The following is a 22,351-nucleotide window of genomic DNA, read 5'->3' on the forward strand; positions in this document are numbered from 1 at the left end:
TTTAAACACCAGTATTTGTATGTGTGTGTGTGTGTGTGTGTGTGTGTGTGTGTGTGTGTGTGTGTGTGTGTGTGTGTGTGTGTGTGTGTGTGTGTGTGTGTGTGTGCGTGCCATGTAAGTGAATGAACGTGTAAGTGAATGCGTGCTTGCATGCAAAACTGTGTATGTGTTCAAATGTGTGTTTGAGCAGTGACCGAGTGAACTTGAGCAACAAAACCAGCCTTCAGATGAGTCATCTGCTGCTTTGGACAGGGAGTACTGTTTTTGGGTTGTTCCATCTCATCACGCCTTCTAGAATGTTCGGAGCACTGACAACAAAACTACGTGTTATTTATATTATATTCCACCACAATTAATGTCTGGCAATAAAGCCACATCAGCTTTGTACAAGGAGGAAGTCTAGGGAGTCTGTCACTGGCCTGTAGCCAACACCGCAACAGCCCAACTGACTAGGATCTTCTGACTTTGCGCCCAATGTTATTCCACACATTTACACTGGTAATTTGACTAGAAGAACTCGTAGAGACATGGCTCGGTAAGTCTATGAAACAGCCATCGCTAGGCTAGGGTTGTCAAGAGTTAATCGAAGGGGATTACTCTGCATTTTGGCCAACTTGGACTGTGTTGCAAATGAGATCGTGTTTGTGGGTTCTTTTTGTTTCTTCACACGCTTTGAGATTTCTACAGGGTGTTTGGGATTCGTTGCTAGTAGCTTTCCAGACATTGCACTCGACAAACGAGTTATCGTGGTCAGAACTAGGGTGCTTTCACAAAACACCTAAGCAATCAGAATGTATGGCTGGTGTGAATTCTGTCAGCAGGATTTTTTTATTTTATTCATTTATTTATTTGTGGCGGTAGGTAGCCTAGTGGTTAGAGCATTGGGCCAGTAACCGAAAGGTTGGTGGATCAAATCCCAGAGGTGACAAGGTCAAAATCAGTCGTTCTGCCCCAGAACAAGGCGGTTAACCCACTGTTCCCCAGTAGGCCATCATTGTAAATAAGAATTTGTTCTTAACAGACTTTCCTATTTAAATAAAGGTTAAATGAAGAAAAAATGTATCTTGTCCTGACAGGTGCCAATAAACCTTGCACCAATCACGCCCTCCCCCCTCCGGCACACCCTATGCATGGCCACACCTGCTCCACCTGAATCTCAGGAATGCACTGTGATGTTATCGCCACCTCGACACATACACATACGGCTCTACCCACAAGTTATCGTCAATGTTGAAAGAGTACATTGGATGATAACCATTGCCACAGACTCTACAGCTACAAACAAATGGATTTGCATTTACAATTGTGCTGAGAGGCAAACGGTAAGGCACGGATAACAGACCAACCACCAACGAATAGTCAGTCAGATAGACTGACAGGCCAGTTAACCAATGAGAAATGGACCTGAGGATCTGCAGCTGCTCCTCGGAGTTCTGTAGTTCGTCTGAGAGTCTCCTCCACCTCAGCAGAGCCTTGAGTTGAGACTGTTCCTCTGTCTCTTTGCTGGACAACTACACAGAGAGAAAGATGTAAGGGAGGAGGAGGGACAGAGAGACCAGAGCGAGACAAAGAGAAAGAGAGAACGACAGAGAGGGTGATTATAAAAAAAGGATACATGTGGAGTAATACCAGTAGTAAGCCAAAGGGAATCCTATTCACTATAGTCCATTATTACCCTATGGGACCTGGTCAAAAGTAGCACTTTATAGGGAATAGGGTGCTACTTGGGATGCGGCCCATGTCAGGGTTTAACTGTTGTCAGGGTTTAACTGTGTGCACTGAGCCAAACTCATGTCATAAAAGTGACATGATTAAAGAGCATAGACAAAAGAAGAACATTTCTGGGTAATTCTAGATGCCGAGGGGAAGACTGTGGGAGGATTGTCACTATACAGGCTTGAAAAACAACTTCACCCTCCTTTTCTCCTTCTTTCCACTGTCTTTATGATGGGATGAAGAGTTTTACTTTATGTTGGAACCAAACGTTCCATGACAGTAAGTCTAATTTGCACTGGATACAGTTTTGGTTTCAACGTGGCGCTTGTTACAATTTGAAATGTCAAGCTGAGTTTAGTCGCTCTACCAAACTGCTCTGTATATAGTATATGGCTCTGGATGATACAAATCACGAGAAGAACAACGTTCGGTAATTGTATATGGCGAGGAAAAAAAGAGTGTGTACTTGGAAACAATCCACTTTAGGGCTGTTCCGGACGAAAGAAAATCTTGGTCGACTGAGAGTCATCTGTATGCATCTATATGCACGGACATTGTCTGATGCTTTAAGCTCTCTGTTTGAGGAAATAATTAAGACATACAAATGACCGGGCCAGGCTCAGACTTGCTGCGCTGTGTAAAAATAAATTGACAGTGAGCAACTGTGAGACTGGCACCCGTTGTCTCTCTCTCTCCTCCCTGCTGCAGCGACCACCACAGATCATCAACAGTGTTTATCGCTGTGTTGCTGAAGCTGCAACATAATTACCGCCATTTCTGACCTAAACGTTTTGTTACCAAAATCCCTCATTTGTTTAGGATAAACATTCCCAATAAATGTGTTTATACCAAACTCTGAACACCGTAACACGTGACAGCAAAATAGATGCAGATGACGTGACAAATATACTCAAAACCAAGGAATGTTTACTGGTTGCTCAGGAGGAAAAGGGGAAGTCAGATGTGTGGAAGACATTTGACTAATTGTGGAAAATATTGAAGATCAAGAAACAGAAGGAGCAAGCGCTGTGTGCATATTATGTGTGCCAAACAGGTGCTGCTAGATTATAATATCATTTTTCTGACCATTTGGAACAATGTAGACAACACAAAATAAGCCTTTATTACAGAAAAATACTAAAAACAGTCACATGCATTCAAAAATGCAATTGTCAAAATGGAATGCTTTATTTATTGTTTACGCTAATTATTCATGGGTCGCTTTGTTATTTTATTTTTACAACAAATGCTTGATTGTATTTGAAATCATGAATGACTCTATGCTGTGTGATGACATGAACAAATGAATGATTGATCGATACAGTAGCCTACAGTTGAAGTCGGAATGAAGACAGGACGCACCTGCTAAAATCGGTTTCCTATTGAACATACTTCTTTCCGTAAGAAATATTATAGTTTGATTACATTTTAGGGTATCCGAGGAGTAATTAGAAATGTATTTTGACTCGTTAGAGGTAGATTTTCAGATTCCTTTCTCTGCATGTTGAAAGAGTGGATTACTCAAATTGATGGCGCCAACTAAACTGGGCGCCATCAACTTTTTGGGATATAAAGCAGAATTTTATCTAACAAAACGACACTACATGTTATAGCTGGGATCCTTTGGATGACAAACCAGAGGAACATTTTCAAAAAGTAAGTGAATATTTAATCGCTATTAAGTGAATTTATGAAACCTGTGACGGTGGAAAAATATTTTGATGTGGGGCCCCATCCTCAAACAATCGCATGGCATGTTTTCGCTGTAATAGCTACTGTAAATCAGCCAGTGCAGTTAAATTAACAAGAACTTAGTCTTTCAACCGATATAAGACACTTATATGTACCTAAATGTTTAATATCCATATTTATTTATGATTATTTATTTGAATTGCGCGCCCTCCAGGTTCACCGGACGTTGCCCTGCTAGCGGGACTCTTATTTTTTTATTTTTCTTCTTATTTTTAAATTTTACCCCCTTTTTTCTCCCCAATTTCGTGGTATCCAATTAGTAATCCAGTTAGTACGGTGCCTTGCGAAAGTATTCGGCCCCCTTGAACTTTGCGACCTTTTGCCACATTTCAGGCTTCAAACATAAAGATATAAAACTGTATTTTTTTGTGAAGAATCAACAACAAGTGGGACACAATCATGAAGTGGAACGACATTTATTGGATATTTCAAACTTTTTTAACAAATCAAAAACTGAAAAATTGGGCGTGCAAAATTATTCAGCCCCTTTACTTTCAGTGCAGCAAACTCTCTCCAGAAGTTCAGTGAGGATCTCTGAATGATCCAATGTTGACCTAAATGACTAATGATGATAAATACAATCCACCTGTGTGTAATCAAGTCTCCGTATAAATGCACCTGCTCTGTGATAGTCTCAGAGGTCCGTTAAAAGCGCAGAGAGCATCATGAAGAACAAGGAACATACCAGGCAGGTCCGAGATACTGTTGTGAAGAAGTTTAAAGCCGGATTTGGATACAAAAAGATTTCCCAAGCTTTAAACATCCCAAGGAGCACTGTGCAAGCGATAATATTGAAATGGAAGGAGTATCAGACCACTGCAAATCTACCAAGACCTGGCCGTCCCTCTAAACTTTCAGCTCATACAAGGAGAAGACTGATCAGAGATGCAGCCAAGAGGTCCATGATCACTCTGGATGAACTGCAGAGATCTACAGCTGAGGTGGGAGACTCTGTCCATAGGACAACAATCAGTTGTATATTGCACAAATCTGGCCTTTATGGAAGAGTGGCAAGAAGAAAGCCATTTCTTAAAGATATCCATAAAAAGTGTTGTTTAAAGTTTGCCACAAGCCACCTGGGAGACACACCAAACATGTGGAAGAAGGTGCTCTGGTCAGATGAAACCAAAATTGAACTTTTTGGCAACAATGCAAAACGTTATGTTTGGCGTAAAAGCAACACAGCTGAACACACCATCCCCACTGTCAAACATGGTGGTGGCAGCATCATGGTTTGGGCCTGCTTTTCTTCAGCAGGGACAGGGAAGATGGTTAAAATTGATGGGAAGATGGATGGAGCCAAATACAGGACCATTCTGGAAGAAAACCTGATGGAGTCTGCAAAAGACCTGAGACTGGGACGGAGATTTGTCTTCCAACAAGACAATGATCCAAAACATAAAGCAAAATCTACAATGGAGTGGTTCAAAAATAAACATATCCAGGTGTTAGAATGGCCAAGTCAAAGTCCAGACCTGAATCCAATCGAGAATCTGTGGAAAGAACTGAAAACTGCTGTTCACAAATGCTCTCCATCCAACCTCACTGAGCTCGAGCTGTTTTGCAAGGAGGAATGGGAAAAAATGTCAGTCTCTCGATGTGCAAAACTGATAGAGACATACCCCAAGTGACTTACAGCTGTAATCGCAGCAAAAGGTGGCGCTACAAAGTATTAACTTAAGGGGGCTGAATAATTTTGCACGCCCAATTTTTCAGTTTTTGATTTGTTAAAAAAGTTTGAAATATCCAATAAATGTCGTTCCACTTCATGATTGTGTCCCACTTGTTGTTGATTCTTCACAAAAAAATACAGTTTTATATCTTTATGTTTGAAGCCTGAAATGTGGCAAAAGGTCGCAAAGTTCAAGGGGGCCGAATACTTTCGCAAGGCACTGTAGCTACTATCTTGTCTCATCGCTACAACTCCCGTACGGGCCCGGGAGAGACGAAGGTTGAAAGTCTTGCGTCCTCCGATACACAACCCAACCAAGCCGCACTGCTTCTTAACACAGCGCGCATCCAACCCGGAATCCAGCCGCACCAATGTGTCATAGGAAACACCGTGCACCTGGCAACCTTGGCTAGCGTGCACTGCGCCCGGCCCGCCACAGGAGTCGCTGGTACGACAGAGACTGGGCGCGAACCCAGAGTCTCTGGTGGCGCCCTTAACCACTGCGCCACCCGGGAGGCCGGGACTCTCGTTTTTCAACCACTCCACAAATTTCTTGTTAACAAACTATAGTTTTGGCAAGTTGGTTAGGGCATCTACTTTGTGCATGACAAGTCATTTTTCTAACAATTGTTTACAGACAGATTATTTAACTTATAATTCACTGTATCAAAATTCCAATTCAGAAGTTTACATTAACTAAGTTGACTGTGCCTTTAAACAGCTTGGAAAATTCCAGAAAATTATGTCATGGCTTTAGAAGCTTCTAGCTAATTGACATCATTTGAGTCAATTGGAGGTGTACCTGTGGATGTATTTCAAGGCCTACCTTCAAACTCAGTGCCTCTTTGCTTGACATCATGGGAAAATCAAAAGAAATCAGCCAAGACCACAGAAAATAAATTGTAGACCTCCACAAGTCTGGTTCATCCTTGGGAGCAATTTCCAAATGCCTGAAGGCAATAGTAGTACACAAGTATAAACACTATGGGACCATGCAGCCGTCATACCGCTCAGGAAGGAGACGCGTTCGGTCTCCTAGAGATGAACGTACTTTGTTGCAAAAAGTGCAAATCAATCCCAGAACAACAGCAAAGGACCTTGTGAAGATGCTGGAGGAAACAGGTACAAAAGTTTCTATATCCACAGTAAAACGAGTCCTATATCGACATAACCTGAAAGGCCGCTCAGCAAGGAAGAAGCCACTGCTCCAAAACCGCCATAAAAAAAGCCAGACTACAGTTTGCAACTGCACATGGCGACAAAGATCGCACTTTTTGGAGAAATGTCTTCTTGTCTGATGAAACAAAAATAGAACTGTTTGGCCATAATGACCATTGTTTTGTTTGGAGGAAAAAGGGGGATGCTTTCAAGTCGAAGAACACCATCCCAACCGTGAAGCACTGGGGTGGCAGCATCATGTTGTCGGGGTGCTTTGCTGCAGGAGGGACTGGTGCTCTTCACAAAATAGATGGCATCATGAGGGGGGTAAATTATGCGGATATATTGAAGCAAATCTCAAGACATCAGTCAGGATGTTAAAGTTTGGTCGAAAATGGGTCTTCCAAATGGACAATGACCCCAAGCATACTTCCAAAGTTGTGGCAAAATGGTTTAAGGACAACAAAGTCAAGGAGTGGCCATCACAAAACCCTGACCTCAATCCTACAGAAAATTTGTGGGCACAACTGAAAAAGCGTGTGCGAGCAAGGAGGCTTACAAACCTGACTCAGTTACTCTGTCAGGAGGAATGGGCCAATATTCACCCAACTTATTGTGGGACGCTTGTGGACGGCTACCCGAAACGTTTGACCCAAGTTAAACAATGTAAAGGCAATACTAATTGAGTGCATGTAAACTTCTGACCCACTGGGAATGTGATGAAAGAAATAAAAGCTGAAATAAATTATTCTCTCTACTATTATTCACATTTTTTCACAGTTTCACATTCTTAAAATAAAGTGGTGATCCTAACTGACCTAAGGCGGGAATTTTTACTCTGATGAAATATCAGGAGTTGTGAAAAACTGAGTTGAAATGTATTTGGCTAAGGTGTATGTAAACTTCCGACTTCAACTGTGTATAAGTATTGCAATATAGGCCAAATTAAGTGATGGTATTAAGACCAAACAGGATGCGCTCTTAGGCCTACAGCTCGATGGTGGTTATGCAAGGCTGCTATACTAAACTTACTAATGATAACGACGTTACTTATTATTATAATGACGATCATAAGACAAATAGCAATAATAACAATAAGAAGGAGATCAAGAAAAACTATTATGATAAATATTATTTTTGAGACAATTTGGAACAGTGTAAACAACACTAAATACATTATAAGTTATTTCAAAGTGGCTTTTATTACAGCATAGCAAAGATTATCCAACGTGTGATGTTGCGTGAGGCCATTAAACAAACACTCAAACAGGCAACAGAAGCAGGATCTGTCTTATTTCTGGCGATATCTATGGATGATTTATAAAGCCAGGCACATTTAACAGTCAGGCTATTGATTATAGACCTAAATAAGTTGGGGTGTCCTCTCTCCTCACCTTCCTTAGACGATTAAGGCAAGGGCTGTTTTCTCTTCTCCTAACGCCGCTGCTACCTCCGATACTCTGGTGGACATTGCCATGATGCACAGAGCAACATGGTCTAGGAAAAGACGCCAAATCATCAGCACACGGTTGTTTCAGAAACCGTGGACAGCGACCGCTATCCAACGCAGTGAGAAAGATCATTTGTCATAAAAGAATGCTATTTTTATAAGTGTTGCACCATTGTCCTTAACCATATACAATTTCAGCAGCACATGACTTAGTTGATGGACTGTGCCATCCCCACGGCCTCCACAATGGATTAGTCCACTGAGAAAGGTGCAAATCAGTCTTGTACTCTTATGAATATTTTGTTGTTGTTTTTTGCCACTGCTCGATTACAGAAATCTCGGCCGACCAACAGCCTATCAACCAAACAATGGAGCAGCCGACTAAATGGGGGTCAGCCCTAATCCACTTCATCCCTTTTCTCCTCTTTCCTCCCTTTTCTTTTTATCCATTGCACCTTTCAAGTGATGCCTTTGAGATTCGGGGAGGCATTTTGCACCAGAAAATGGCAGTGAGCAGAACAACCCGAATACTTCAAATGACTGGTGTTGTTATTCTATGCCAGTTCCAAACACTGCAACTTGCAGTTTATCGTGTGCATCACCTTCATCACACAGATTCCAAGACTCGGGTGAAATATTATTCCCCTTATAAACGCACATCTTTGACGAAAGGTTTCAAATGTAATTGTGCTTCGGGCTGTAATGAGTTTTACGGTATGTTTTGCACAGGTCTGTGCTCTTTTGTGTGACTAAAACGCCAATCTCAAACTCTCAAAACCTTGTTCCAAGACATCAGTGATCACACACTGTCCGAAGATGCTGTCCAGTATCCTGCTGTGACTCATCTCTCCTCTATATAGGTCTGTATAGTCCAATACACCTGCCGTGCTCTGGCCCAGGTTGGCCCTGAAAGTATGTAGCAAAGCCCTCACTGGTCTGCAGGTTGCCATAGCAGCAAACATAATAACACATAGCTGTCCAACCCATCTGCTTATTGCCCTTTGACTGGCCCTGGGTAGACATTACCCCTAAACACAGATCTAGGATCAGCTCACTTTACCCCAATCATAACCTTAATCATGAGGTGGGGGAAATGCATAAACCTTAGGTCAGTGTGTGTCTGGGAGTAAACTCTGTTTTGACAAGGGACAGCTGATAGTCTAGTACCTGCTGTGCCCGGGCCCAGATGATGTCCTCCAGGTAGGTGGCAAAGCCCTCACTGATCCACTCCTCTGTCCAGTCCCGGGCCCCGATGGCAAGGCCAAACCACGAGTGGGACAACTCATGGCACAGACGAGACCCACACAGAGACAGGCCCCGCTCTCCTCCAACTCCCTCTCCGTCTCCCTCTCTGTCTCCACACAGCACACTCTGTGACAGGAAAATGATGTGGGGGCTGCGGGGGTGAGAACAGGCAAGAATGAATAAACCTGAATATACACGGTCATGCAGGAAACTAAAAGATAGGTATAAGCACAAACAAATCATGTATGTAGAGAGAACAAGGAAAAGCTCACTGAATGCTTGAAAATCACGAACCTAGCATGCACGTCCGGGCACACACACACACACACACACACACACACACACACACACCTCCGCTACCCTGGAGAGAGATCAACAATTGGTAGGAACGAAGCCAACCTATGATTACAGAGGAGGACATAGCCCTAACGACGCCATGACGACTGTGTGTGTGTGTGTGTCTGTGTATGTTTTCTTGCATATGTGTTTGTATGCGGGAGACATCTCCTCGACTACAGCCTCTCCTTGTCTGTCTCCACCCCTGCTTTATTACCCATAATGTCATTGCAAAAACATGTTTGACAGAAAAACTACAGTCATCATCCAGTCTGGGTAACCCAAAGAGGTTAATTGGTTCGCACTCAAAAATATGTCGCAAAAAGCTTACTTAATTATTCTGTTTTTTTTGTGTTTTTTTTACTGCATTGGGGATAGCGTACATAGATGTTTCGGCTTTACAGCCCTCTTCAGAGCGTAGGTACATTTTAATTACATTTAAACCAGCATTTGCCTGTATCATCACTCTACCACCTACCGCGAACCCAAGCACTCTGGTCTGCCTCGGTTTAGGCTTCACATCATTGACCTTATCTTGACTGCAAAAGCGAAAACTCTCAGGTCATTGCTGTAAATGAGAATGTGTTCTCAGTCAACTGAACGAGTCAAATAAAAAGGTTAGCAGGCAAATAAACAAAAAACTTCAGATCCAACAACTTTGCTGGAAACGGTGGAGGTCCAATGTTTTTCATTTGATTTTACAGTCGCTTGGAGGCAGTTATACGCCGCGTCCCAAGTGGCACTCGTTTCCCCTTTACAGCGCACTACTTTTGACCAGGGCCCATAGGGCTCTGAGATTTGGGAGGCATTCATAGAGGACCCTCCTCTTCACCCCAAGAACACAGTGTGGCGAAGTGGATTAAGTAATTGTTCGTGGAGTATGACCCTCAGATAGGTTCAGGCGTACTGTGTTCTGCACTTTAAATACACGTTTATCATATAGATGATATGAGTGCGCAGATATGTTCACGTTCCGCCAGAGGAATACCTGATGTGACCCTTTAGGTTTGACCATGTGTGTGTGTGAGTGTGTTGTACACACCAGCCATGCAGGTGAAATGGGACACAGCGATGTTTGTTCTGCCAGGGGAATACCTTAAACGTCCCTTTAGGAATAGACAGCTCCGTGTACACACTGCTCAGCAAACTGGATACAGGATTATCCACACTATCCACCAATAAGAACCTTTTTATCAAAGCTCCGAGCCAATCAGAGTTGAGGAAAGGGAAGAAAAACAGACAGTGGTTTCTATGAAGGCAGCTCCCCTGCATTCCAGCGTAATGCTTAACAAATGTGAGACAGGGTTAGTAGTCCAAACTCAGATTTAGATGACGTTCTACCCTTCAGACCATTATTTGTGGCTGATAAAATAACCCACATTAAGAGAGTTGTCTTTTTTCCCCCCCCAATCAACGGTAAATGTTAGGTTTGACGAGGGTTTGGAAAGTTTCTCTGGTTACACGCGATGACAGTAAAACAAACAGTAAACAGCCGTGGTCATGCTGCAGCACAGCTCCCATTCGTGTCGTGTTCTGTTATCTGACATGTACGTGTGTCTACTGTTAGTCCTAGCTTTCCCATACAATCACAAACCAATGTATGGTGGCCCCTTGTAAGGCATTTAGGTAGCAAGTATTTCATAGGTTATTACCGTGTACTGACCGTGTCGCCATGTCATTTCTTAGGTGATGTGTAACATAATATCAAGTGCCACTGATATTCAAGCCCGCCTAATAATCAATTGAAATAAATGGGTGAATAGAAAGCGTTATTGTGTGCATTTGAATAGAATTCATGCAGGGTTCACAATACACTTACTATAACCATTCTGTCAACGCACGCACGCACGCACACACACACACACACACGCACGCACACACACAATATATAATGACAACAGAATAGCTTCATCTGAGAGTTGTGACATAAATCATGTGACTCCTTTTGAACAGTGAGGTAGAAATGGTCTAATTTGTCATGGCTGACAACCAGGGTCACGGCTGCAAACCTTTCCTGGACCAACTTCTTCCCATCTTAAATAACACCCCTACCCTACCCTGAGGGCCTGAGGCTGGTGTGCGTGAGAGGCAGCCTATTTTTCACACAGAGAACAGCAGAAGAATGGGAGAGGGGTCAGAGAGGTGCAAATGAATAGGCTTCTCTTTCCCTGCTCATATAACAGGGGCCGGCCATCCATTCAGACGCTCTAGAACTCTATACACGTCTACTGTTCACCTGCTGGAAACTAAGAACTAAGAAAACCAGGACTAAGAAAACCACAGTTCTCCTCAAAACAAACATACCAGTAGACAGATTACAATCGTAATCCCTGGGACACACCTAAATGTTCCATGACCCAGCTATAAAAGGTGTGACCCACCATATGACATTGATCTAGCCCACCTAGAATCAGCAGCATTCCCCATTCTATTTCTGTGCTACGGTTAGGACCATGTGTTCATCCCAAATGACACCCTTTCCCTATATACTACACTACCTTGACCAGAGCCCCAATGGACCTAGGTCAAAAGAAGGGCACTATTTGGGAGCAGGAAAACCTCCCAGTCCTACCTATGTGGTCTATGTTAAACGTGAGTTCTGCTTCAAGGGTTCATAAGGAGGGACTACTTTCTATGATAGGAGAGCAAGCACTCAGAAGCACTGAAAGACACCATCCTTATTTTCCTTTCCTTTCCATAACCCAATTATTGAGCAAGCTAAGTGGACTATGTGGGAAATCAGTGTGTGCAGAGACAGGGTGGAAAGGATATATCAAAATCTGTCACTGGAGAGGGAGAGAGAAGGATACACAACACACACACACACTAGGAACAGTCTTCCTGTTCCTCTAAAAAATAGATATATATTTTCCCAGGGATTATTAACACATTTATCAGATAGGAGACAGGGAATCTATTATACGTGTGGTCTGTGTGTAACAGCACCCACTGTTATTAAGATCCATGTTTAGCATCCTCACAAAAAATGTGAAATACAGCTACACAAGTAGCTGTGTTTTGTTGTTTACCTCGGTGGCTAGTAGCTGCAGAGACAGAGGGAAGCAGTAGGACAGCAGCTGCTAAGATGCCTGCTTTATGAGTGTATTTCTGCCCTAATCTTGTTCCCCACAATTGGATAAGCGGGCCTTTTGTTGTTGGTTCCTGCAGTGTATGTGTGTTTGTGTGTGTCCAACAAAGAACGTCTTTCAGGGATGGTGCCTGCACATGCTCTTAGGAGGGAGGTTGAATCCGTCAGAGAGGCGACAAGTAATGTCGTCCCACCAGAGGAGGAGGCATGCAACAACAGCAACTCTCATACCCCCGCGATACACACACACCCTGACTTGTCTGTCAGTGACTGCTAGGACATGTCACCTACTGACTCGAAGAGGATATTAATTCTAGTTCAATTTGATGCTCTAGTTTGACGCTGTGTTGCATAATTTTATTGCACTCTATCTAATGCTTCGGGACATTTCTGTATCCTACTAAGTACAGTACCAGTCAAAAGTTTGGACACATCTACTCATTCCAAGTTTTTTTTTTTGCACACTCTTGGCATTCTCTCAACCAGCTTCATGAGGCAGTCACCTGGAATGCATTTCAATTAACAGGTGTGCCTTGTTCAAAGTTAATTTGTGGAATTTCTTTCCTTCTTAATGCGTTTGAGCCAATCAGTTGTCTTGTGACAAGGCAGGGGTGATATACAGAAGATAGCCCTATTTGGTAAAAGACCAAGTCCATATTATGGCAAGAACTGCTCAAATAAGAAAAGAGAAACAACAGTCCATCATTACTTTAAGACATGAAGGTCAGACAATCGGGAAAATTTCAAGAACTTTAAAAGTTTCTTCAAGTGCAGTCGCAAAAACCATCAAGCGCTATGATGAAACTGGCTCTCATGAGGACCGCCACAGGAAAGGAAGACCCAGAGTTACCTCTGCTGCAGAGAACAAGTTAATTAGAGTTACCAGCCTCAGAAATTGCAGCCCAAATAAATACTTGACAGAGTTCAAGTAACAGACACTTCTCAACATCAACTGTTCAGAGGAGACTGTGTGAATCAGACCTTCATGGTCGAATTGCTGCAAAGAAACAACTACTATTATTTTTTTTCCTTTATATAACTAGGCAAGTCAGTTAAGAACAAATTATTATTTAAAATGACAGTCTACCCCAACCAACCCTAACACAGACGACGCTGGGCCAATTGTGCGCCGCCCTGCGGGACTCCCAATCATGGCCAGTTGTGGTACAGCCTGGACTCGAACCAGGGTCTGTAGTGATACCTCTAGCAATGAGATGCAGTGCCTTAGACCGACCGCTGCCTCACTCAGGAGCCCTGAGTGGACACCAATAAGAAGAAGAGACTTGCTTGGGCCAAGAAACACAAGCAATGGACATTAGACCGGTGGAAATCTGTGACATTAGACCGGTGGAAATCTGTCCTTTGGTTTTTGGTTCCAAACGCTGTGAGATGTATGGTTTCCACCGTGAAGCATGGAGGTGTGATGGTGTAGGGGTGCTTTGCTGGTGACACTGTCAGTGATTTATTTAGAATAGAACCAGCAGAACACAGCATTCTGCAGCGATACGCCATCCCATCTGGTTTGCGCTTAGTGGGATTATCGCCCTCCCTAACCCGGACGACGCTAGGCCAATTGTGCGTCGCCCCACGGACCTCCCGGTTGCGGCCGGTTACGACAGAGCCTGGGCGCGAACCCAGGGTCTCTGGTGGCGCAGCTGGCACTGCAGTACAGCGCCCTTTACCACTGCGCCACCCGGGAGGCATATCACTTGTTTTTCAACAGGACAATAACCTAAAACACACCTCCAGGCTGTGTAAGGGCTATTTGACCAAGGAGAGTAATGGAGTGCTGCATCAGATGACCTAGCCTCCACAATCACCCAACCTAAACCCAATTGAGATGGTTTGGGATGAGTTGGACCACAGAGTGAAGGAAAAACAGCCAACAAATGCTCAGCATATGTGGGAACTCCTTCAAGACTGTTGGAAAAGCATTCCTCGTGAAGCTGGTTGAGAGAATGCCAAGAGTGTGCAAAGCTGTCATCAAGGCAAAGGGTGGTTACTTTGAAGAATATATAATATATTTTGATTTGTTTAACCATTTTTGGTTACTACATGAATCCATGTGTTATTTCATAGTTTTGATGTCTTCACTATTATTCTACAATGTAGAAAATAGTAAAAATACAGAAAAACCCTTGAATGAGCAGTGTGTATAGTCAAAGAATTTCACTGTCAGAAAGCGAGCAGAAGTCCTGATACACTGTTATAAAACAGCCCTAAGTCTTTTTGTCTGTAAACTGTAACTTTATGCCACAGGAGACAACTCTGGCTAAAAGTAAGAGGTGTTCGGGGGAAGATCCAGATTTAGTGCAAAACCAGTGAACGAGTGCTCCTCCATCCATAATTCATCCCTCCATCCTGACCAGAGGCCACTTGCTCCTCAGCAGCAGGACGGCTGGATGCATTATGCATCAGGTCCTATCATGGCTCTGTAATGACATCTCACCACCACCCATTTACAGAGAGAAAGAGAAAGAGACAGATACAGAGACGGAGAGAGTGTGTCTGGGTATGGGGGTGTGTGTCACCGACTGAAACTCGGACTGCCCCAAGAGGCAATTTGACTTCCTCTTTCTCCTCCCTGAAGAGTGCCACACACACGCTCACACACACACACACACCAAAGCCACCTTTGAGGTCCCCGGTCTCAATAAGAAAGAACTCAGAGAGCAGAGTGGCACTCACTAATGTTGGCTTGCGGGAAGTGTTGTCTGTTGTTTTTTTTCTCTGTGGGCTTATTTTTCGACACAGGAGACTATTTGACCAATCTCCTACCCTCCGTCCTTTTTTTAACAAGTCTGACTTCAAATGTCTGGCATTCCAGCCTGGCTGACGATCAGTTGTGTGCTGCTGTGCTGTGTTCTGTTCCCAGGCTGGCCCCAGGGGCCCGGCCAAATGCCACTCCATGTAGGGCCACATCACATGCAGGGCTCGCATCACATCCTGAAAATACTTATCACTGCAGATATCAGGCGCCATTACCAATGAGGAGACAGTCACATTCTGTGGTGTTGACCCAGCATACACACACACACACACACACACACACACACACACACACACACACACACACACACACACACACACACACACACACACACACACACAAAACCAGACAGACACACACATTCAGAGTCAGCCCATCCTACCTCACCCACCCACAGTTGCACACACACACTCAGCTGGTTCTAACTGAGCTGGTATGTATCCGTGCTGATGTCCAGAGCATAACAGAGCAGAGCAATAGGATCCATATGGACTACAAAAAAACAACACACACAGTTGTGTATTACTATACTTGTGAGGACTTTTTTTGGCGAACAACAATTGATTCCCATTAAAGAATCCTATTTTCCCTAACCCCTAACATGAACCCCTAACCCCAATTCTAACCCTAAACCCTAAGCCTTTTTCCTTCTAAGGGCTGTCCAAATGTCTGAACTCTCCTTGATTTACTATTCTTGGATTTCTGGTCCGCACAAGTATATTACCACACACAGACACACACACTATGGAGAACAGTAGAGAAGCCACTCAGACATTGTGTGTTATGTATCAGTGTGACCCGCTTTCTCTGCCTGTTAACTTGATTGCTCCCCATTAGCATTTCAGAGGCCAGCTGCCTTTCAACATACAACAGAATAGACACACACATAGAGAGAGAGAGAGAGAGAGAGAGAGAGAGAGAGAGAGAGAGAGAGAGAGAGAGAGAGAGAGAGAGAGAGAGAGAGTCTAGGTTCTGAAGCGAAAGCAGATGTTTATTCAATCCGTTGTGTTGACGGTATGTAAGAGTCCAGTCACGTCCTCACGGCTGAGGGATGTACATTTAGTCGTGTGTCAGAGATGTTGGGAGTAATCAGACAGGAATCTCCTGTCCCACCTCCAGCTGATCAGAATACAGGAAACACCTGACTAGAGCTCTATGGTGTTAGAGAGAACACATGCACACACACACAAAGACGTATGCACCGCAGTGCACTGGACACACACACACACACACCATGTGACCTGAACAAGAAAAACTCATTGTAAGATCATGTGGTCAAAAAACAAAAAAAAACACGGGTAAATTATCAACGCTACTCAAATCCTACACCGGTGCATTTGGTGTGAACAGCCAGTTAGATCGACGTTACAGACAATAATAGGAGTCATTTGATTGTAGGGGACTGATACGACTCCTTAGTGTCAAAGGGAGAGATTAAACCATTTTGAATGTTATATCGTATTTGTGCATCTTTGAGCGATGTCCTATCGGTTCACGGGGCTATTTCATGTTTTCATGTATATCTGAACCCTTGCCATTTACCTTAATAGGATGATGTTTTTTTGATCGCGAGATCTTCTATCATACATGTCAGATTTCAATGCTGGCCAGTGTCATAACGCGGGAGGTTGTTTTCTCTCGATTGAGCCACTGATCCTATTTTTGCAATATTCCTACCTCGGGAAATGTGTAATTTAACAGAGGATCCGCCACATTTTTCCTATTTTTCTGCCTCTTCAGGCCAGGGTACTGTCACGCCCTGCCCTTAGAGATCCTTTAAATTCTCTATTTGGTAGGTCAGGGTGTGACTAGGGTGGGAAATCTATGTTTATATTTTTTTGTTGTCCGAGTATGGTTCCCAATCAGAGGCAGCTGTCTATCATTGTCTCTGACTGGGGATCATACTTAGGCAGCCCTTTTTCCCACCTTATGTTGTGGGATCTTGTCTTTGGTTGTTGCATGTGTTTGCACTCCTAGCTTTACGTTCGTTGAGTTGTTTATTGTTTTTGGTGGAGCATTTATAATTAAAAGAAAATGTACGCCTACCACGCCGCACCTTGGTCTTCATTTATCGACGGACGTTACAGGTGCATTGCATGGTGCCGTTGCGAACGTCAGACTCTACACTGCAAAGCACCCGATCTGCAGGTTGAACCTGGTGCGATTGTAAACTCCTAATTTACAAGTGCAGTTCGTTTAGTCGATTTTGTATCTACGGTAACTAGCTACTTCAAATACTGATATTGACTTTGGTATTATTGTGACTGTGGCATTATAGTGTAGCCAGCAAGCCCATATAGAGAGCATTGCATTGTAGGTTTTGTATTCGACTTGAGCTGTAACAGATTTCCACAATGATCTTCACGTTGCTACCAACATTATTTTAACAACATATTGAAACATCTGTAAATCACATACATAAGCTATAGATGTGTCAATACTCAATAACCCACGTACAGATGTATGTATATACAGACAGAACAGCCAAACTCTGATATTTGACAACATGTGCAGTATCAAACTGAAAACCCTGCTACTTTCCCTCAGACTGCAGGCAAAGCCCGACCCATCGAGACAATTTGTACTGAACATTACACAGCGCTGGGTTTGAAATATCTCGTTCCGACGTTAAGATGTCTGGCTCTACCCAGACTAATGAAATTACCTACCATCCTCAGTCTCAAAGAGCCTGTCATAAAAAAAGATACTGCATAAACATCCCCTCACCACACAATGAGCCCATCCATCACCTAATGGAATGGGTGCACTGGACTCATCCATTAGTCAGTGGAATGGGTGTGCAGCGACAGGCCTGTCTTGCAAAGGCTGTTAATCCAGAGTTATGGTACAGTGTGCCAGTGTTACTGTTAAACACAGGGCAGATGGCAGCTGCTGCCAGCTCCTTTATATTACAGATTAGACGGTTGAAAAGGCAATACAATGTCACTCTTCAGACACCACAGCCATAGATGGGGCAATACATTGCATAAATAGTGTAGATAATGTATACTATATCACTGGGTCTGCTGAACATCGGCAAACAGCTGGTGGTGTAGCCCAAACTGTAATCAAAACACGGTCTGGATGGAAAAGAGACAATCTCACTATGAAATACAGTTTTTTTCATCCGCTCTTGTGATTTTAACGCGGTCCGCACCCATTGTTTGTATAGCCTCGTTCAGAGGCAGAGTAGTCATCCGGAGAAAGCAATAACCACGTCTGACCATCATCTGGTGAGAATATGACAACAACAAATAACTCTGACCATCTCGCTGTGGCTGACCAGAGGGAACATTAGATAACCATTCATCAGCGAGGGAACGAAGATGCAGCTTTATTGCACGGGAATCTGGCACTATGTGACTGACCACTCGGGTACTGCCAACAAAGCCTCGTTTCAGACCAGAGAGCATGTCCGTGAACACTCAGAAAAGCTTTATTAAGGATCACTGGTGGTGGGAGTAGAAACAGGGAGCGGATGTTACTCTATCTCCCACACTATACTTCCGATCAAGTCAAGCAAGTCGTTGTGTTTCATTCGAAAACAGCAGAGCATTTTGTGGCAGAGTAAGGGTTAAAAGCAGGCACTCGAGTGCTGAGAACCTTGTGGGGACGGACGGTAAACCTATACAACAGATCGAGAGCAAGGAAGTGGAGGCCCCAGATAACCAGGGGAGGAATGTTCTAGCAATAACAACACACTTTCTAAATTGGACCCTGCTATCTTCATTAAACAACCAAGAATACTTTTGAAGTGAAGAGGGGTGGAATTCAACTACAGGGGGAGTGAGAGGAAGGGCAGAAAATGCATTAAAGTGCAATAAGGCCCTAGAAAAAAAGAACCGGAGAGAGAAATCTAGTCGTTTAGCAATTACTACAGTGTGTCTGAACATTCCTGCCTTTATCCCCAGGTGCAGGCATGCAGAGCCTTCCTCCAATCGTCAGGTTCTATTGTGTGCGTACAGGAGAGAGGAGTCCACTTAAGACGTGGAGAAAGAGCTAGCTCATCCTTGACTATTTGATTAACAGCTGTCTTTGGTGACAAAGTCCCTCGGTCTGAAAGAGACGCTCTCTGTCGCACACTTCTAGAGTTACCGACCACCTCACTTTGGAGAGGGGAGAAGAAAGGAAGGGAATCCACTGAGAGAAAGAGAGGAGGGGGAGAGGGAGGGGGCGGCAAGGACAGAAAGAGAAAGAGGGAGGGAGGGAGGGAGAGAGAGAGAGAATAAAGGAGACCATGAGACAGAGTGACAATAAGGCAAGGAAAATCTCTCCCTTCTCTCTCTCTACCACTAACTCTCCTTCTTTTGGCCTATTAGGGTTGAGACACATTCATAATGCCTCACATCTGTCTCCCACACTGTGACCACATCACATGGGATTCCGCTCCGTCTTCCCCTCCTCAACCCTCTATCTCCCCCCTTTTCTCACCAACTAATGAGCTATTCTCTCTCTCTCTCTCTCTCTCTCTCTCTCTCTCTCTCTCTCTCTCTCTCTCTCTCTCTCTCTCTCTCTCTCTCTCTCTCTCTCTCTCTCTCTCTCTCTCTCTCTCTCTCTCTCTCTCTCTCTCTCTCTCTCTCTCTCTCTCTCTCTCTCTCTCTCTCTCTCTCTCTCTCTCTCTCTCTCTCTCTCTCTCTCTCACTCACTCACTCACTCACTCACTCACTCACTCACTCACTCACAGCTGGGTTAGCCGACAACGTCAGGGAAACGATGTGCACGCTTCCATGGGGCAGAAGTCAGCGTGTTGTCGTGACTCTGCTCGTCTCAGCTCGTTTCGTCTTGCTCTTGACACCAAGTCTTGTTTTGAGGCGTTTTGACAGATTTCACATCAGTGCTAATATGGCTAAAATAGCTAACCAACAACTGCAACAATGTATTTGAGAGACAACAGGTGCTCATTGTGCAAATGGATTTATGTTTTCAATAAACATTGGAGATTAAATATAGCTTACACGTTGACAACAATCAAAGCCAACCCTGTATATTTCCCCCATAGCTGAGCACGCGTCAGTTTTGTTGCTAAACAACCAACCCGTCTATGCTATCCCTGCCTCGCACCCCCTATCATGGTCAATCTCACGTCTCACTGCACCAACTAGTCCTGTCAGCTCTGGTCACATGACGTTCAATGTGGAGTTAAACATCATTAACACATAACATCGGTCACACTGAGAGGTTAGGGTGCTATGGGAGTGCCATGGGGGTGCTATGGGGTGTCCTAGGTCCCACCAACTAACGTGAGGACATCATGACATTGTCATATGCTCATTGTTTCCACCCACAGAGTTGTGTTTTGGACGAAAAGAGAGTCTGTTATCAGCTGGGAAGACTTAGCTAATACAACTCCTCCGACAAACTCCCCATCCACCACTAACAAGACAAGAGTACACATTGTTTTATTAACCGAACAAACATGGATTCTGAAACTGAATTTTTATTCTAACTCCAGAAACTTCTGGATATTGGTTTGCTTGAATAGAAGCCTGAGCCCAAATCAATAAAGCCTCAGAGTAGGACCACTGATCAAGGGTCAGGTCCCCCCTGTCCATATAATTGTGGTCTCAAAGGCAAAACTGATCCTAGATCAGCACTATTCTGAGATGCTTTTTTAATACAGACCATGTCCTCTGTACTCAACCCAGGGTTAAGTGGGTGACAGACAGCCTGTGACAGACAGCTCAGCTAGTGAACTAAACTGCTTCAGGACAGAAGCTGTACTCTGGGGGATATGGCACACACTCTTCTCCACTTCCTCCTTACGGGTACCAATGGCCACCCTTACTTCCTGATGCCCATAAACTATGCAGTGGTCTGAAGTCAAGCTGAAAATCTTCCTCTACAACCTCTCACAGAGGTCAGGATGTGGACATAACTCAGGCCTAGTGCATCTGACAGGTATATTACCACCTAGTTCAGCCGGTGAGGACGTGGATCTGGCCTTTTAACAACCTGCTAATTCTTTACATATTTGTTAAATCAGGTGTCTTCCAGGTGTCGTCTCTACTGTAGTACTCCTTATATCACCGATTCCCTCCCAGACAGGTTAACCTTCTCGTTTCCCTATCCATTAGGACCCATTCACACCGAGGCAGGAGAGGCAATCTCAGGTCAAACTCTCTCTGAATAGAAAATAATACATCTTGAGAACAAAGTAATTGCTTGTGCATTAAGCCGTTCGGTGTGTGCTATTTTAGTGTTGTTCTAATTGGGATAATAGTTGTGATTGAGGGAGTTGGCAGGGGCTCTGTGTGGGCTTACGTGCTGAGAGAGAGAGAGAGAGAGAGAGAGAGAGAGAGAGAGAGAGAGAGAGAGAGAGAGAGAGAGAGAGAGAGAGAGAGAGAGGACATGCTGAGAATGAGCGTATCAGTGCCCGCCATCTAGCACTGAAAGGAGGGGGGGGGGGGGGGGGGGGGGGGGGGGGTCTGCCTCCATCGAGAAAACAACCAAAAGATATAAGGGCAATGGATCCTAATCTATTCAAATGTATCCTGTATGTGAGGATCAGCCACAACCTAAGGGGAGAATGATGACAAAAGACTGTTGGGTTTGATAAATGGCGGGATGTTTCAGTCAGAAAGCATCCTGATGTATCAGGCAAAAACAAAATAAGCAAACGATGTGCTCATTCCAAAGTTATTTTGCTTCCCTGCAGAACAGAAAACTGGTTCTGCATGTAGTCCATCAACAATGAATAGGACAGCACTCACTATGTAGTAGATTTATTAGAAGGCTCATATGAATAGAAGATTCATTCTGACACGTGATAATACATCTCAGCAATCTATTATATCGTGTCAAACAAATAACACAATATATGTCTGATGTCATCCAAGCACACTACTAAGCACGTTACCAGACTATTGTATTAAAACTGTGCGTCATCCAAATGCACTATCAATACCCTCTCTGCTATGTGAGGGAGAATAAACCAGTCCAGAATAATACCCTATTTCAAGTCCTTGGGTCATTTCCGTCTAAAAACTGTGGAAACCACCAGATTTTCCTGCCGGGAGAAATATCCTTATTTGCCCACGTGGCGAGCCGAGTATTCCTGCTATGTCCTGCTGCTTCTGAAAGAGCTGTTGAGGGACACACAGCCAGCCGCTTCAAAGAGCGGGGGAAATGCCGTGCCCTTCCTGAAACTCCCCATTGGAACAGGGT

The 22,351-nt window shown here is 44.0% G+C and overlaps 1 protein-coding gene across 14 annotated transcripts in view; it reads right to left on the reverse strand.

The window, feature by feature from the left end:
* Positions 1 to 22,351, reverse strand: part of aopep (aminopeptidase O (putative)) — a 124,364-nt gene that overhangs the window by 68,189 nt on the left and 33,824 nt on the right. For all 14 annotated transcript variants that reach the window (XR_016496659.1, XR_016496660.1, XR_016496663.1 and 11 more), the window contains exons 6-7: positions 8,916 to 9,144; positions 1,405 to 1,511 (exon numbers count right to left, since the gene is read on the reverse strand). Coding sequence is in view for 5 of the 14 variants with exons in the window: in XM_036980083.2 (XP_036835978.2) it covers positions 1,405 to 1,511; positions 8,916 to 9,144 (336 nt within the window). In the remaining 9 variants the exon portion in view is untranslated. The remainder of the gene's footprint in view (positions 1 to 1,404; positions 1,512 to 8,915; positions 9,145 to 22,351) is intronic.

Source organism: Oncorhynchus mykiss, chromosome 6, assembly GCF_057628025.1.
Source record: "Oncorhynchus mykiss isolate SJ-2025 chromosome 6, ASM5762802v1, whole genome shotgun sequence".
NCBI classification, from domain to species: domain Eukaryota; kingdom Metazoa; phylum Chordata; class Actinopteri; order Salmoniformes; family Salmonidae; genus Oncorhynchus; species Oncorhynchus mykiss.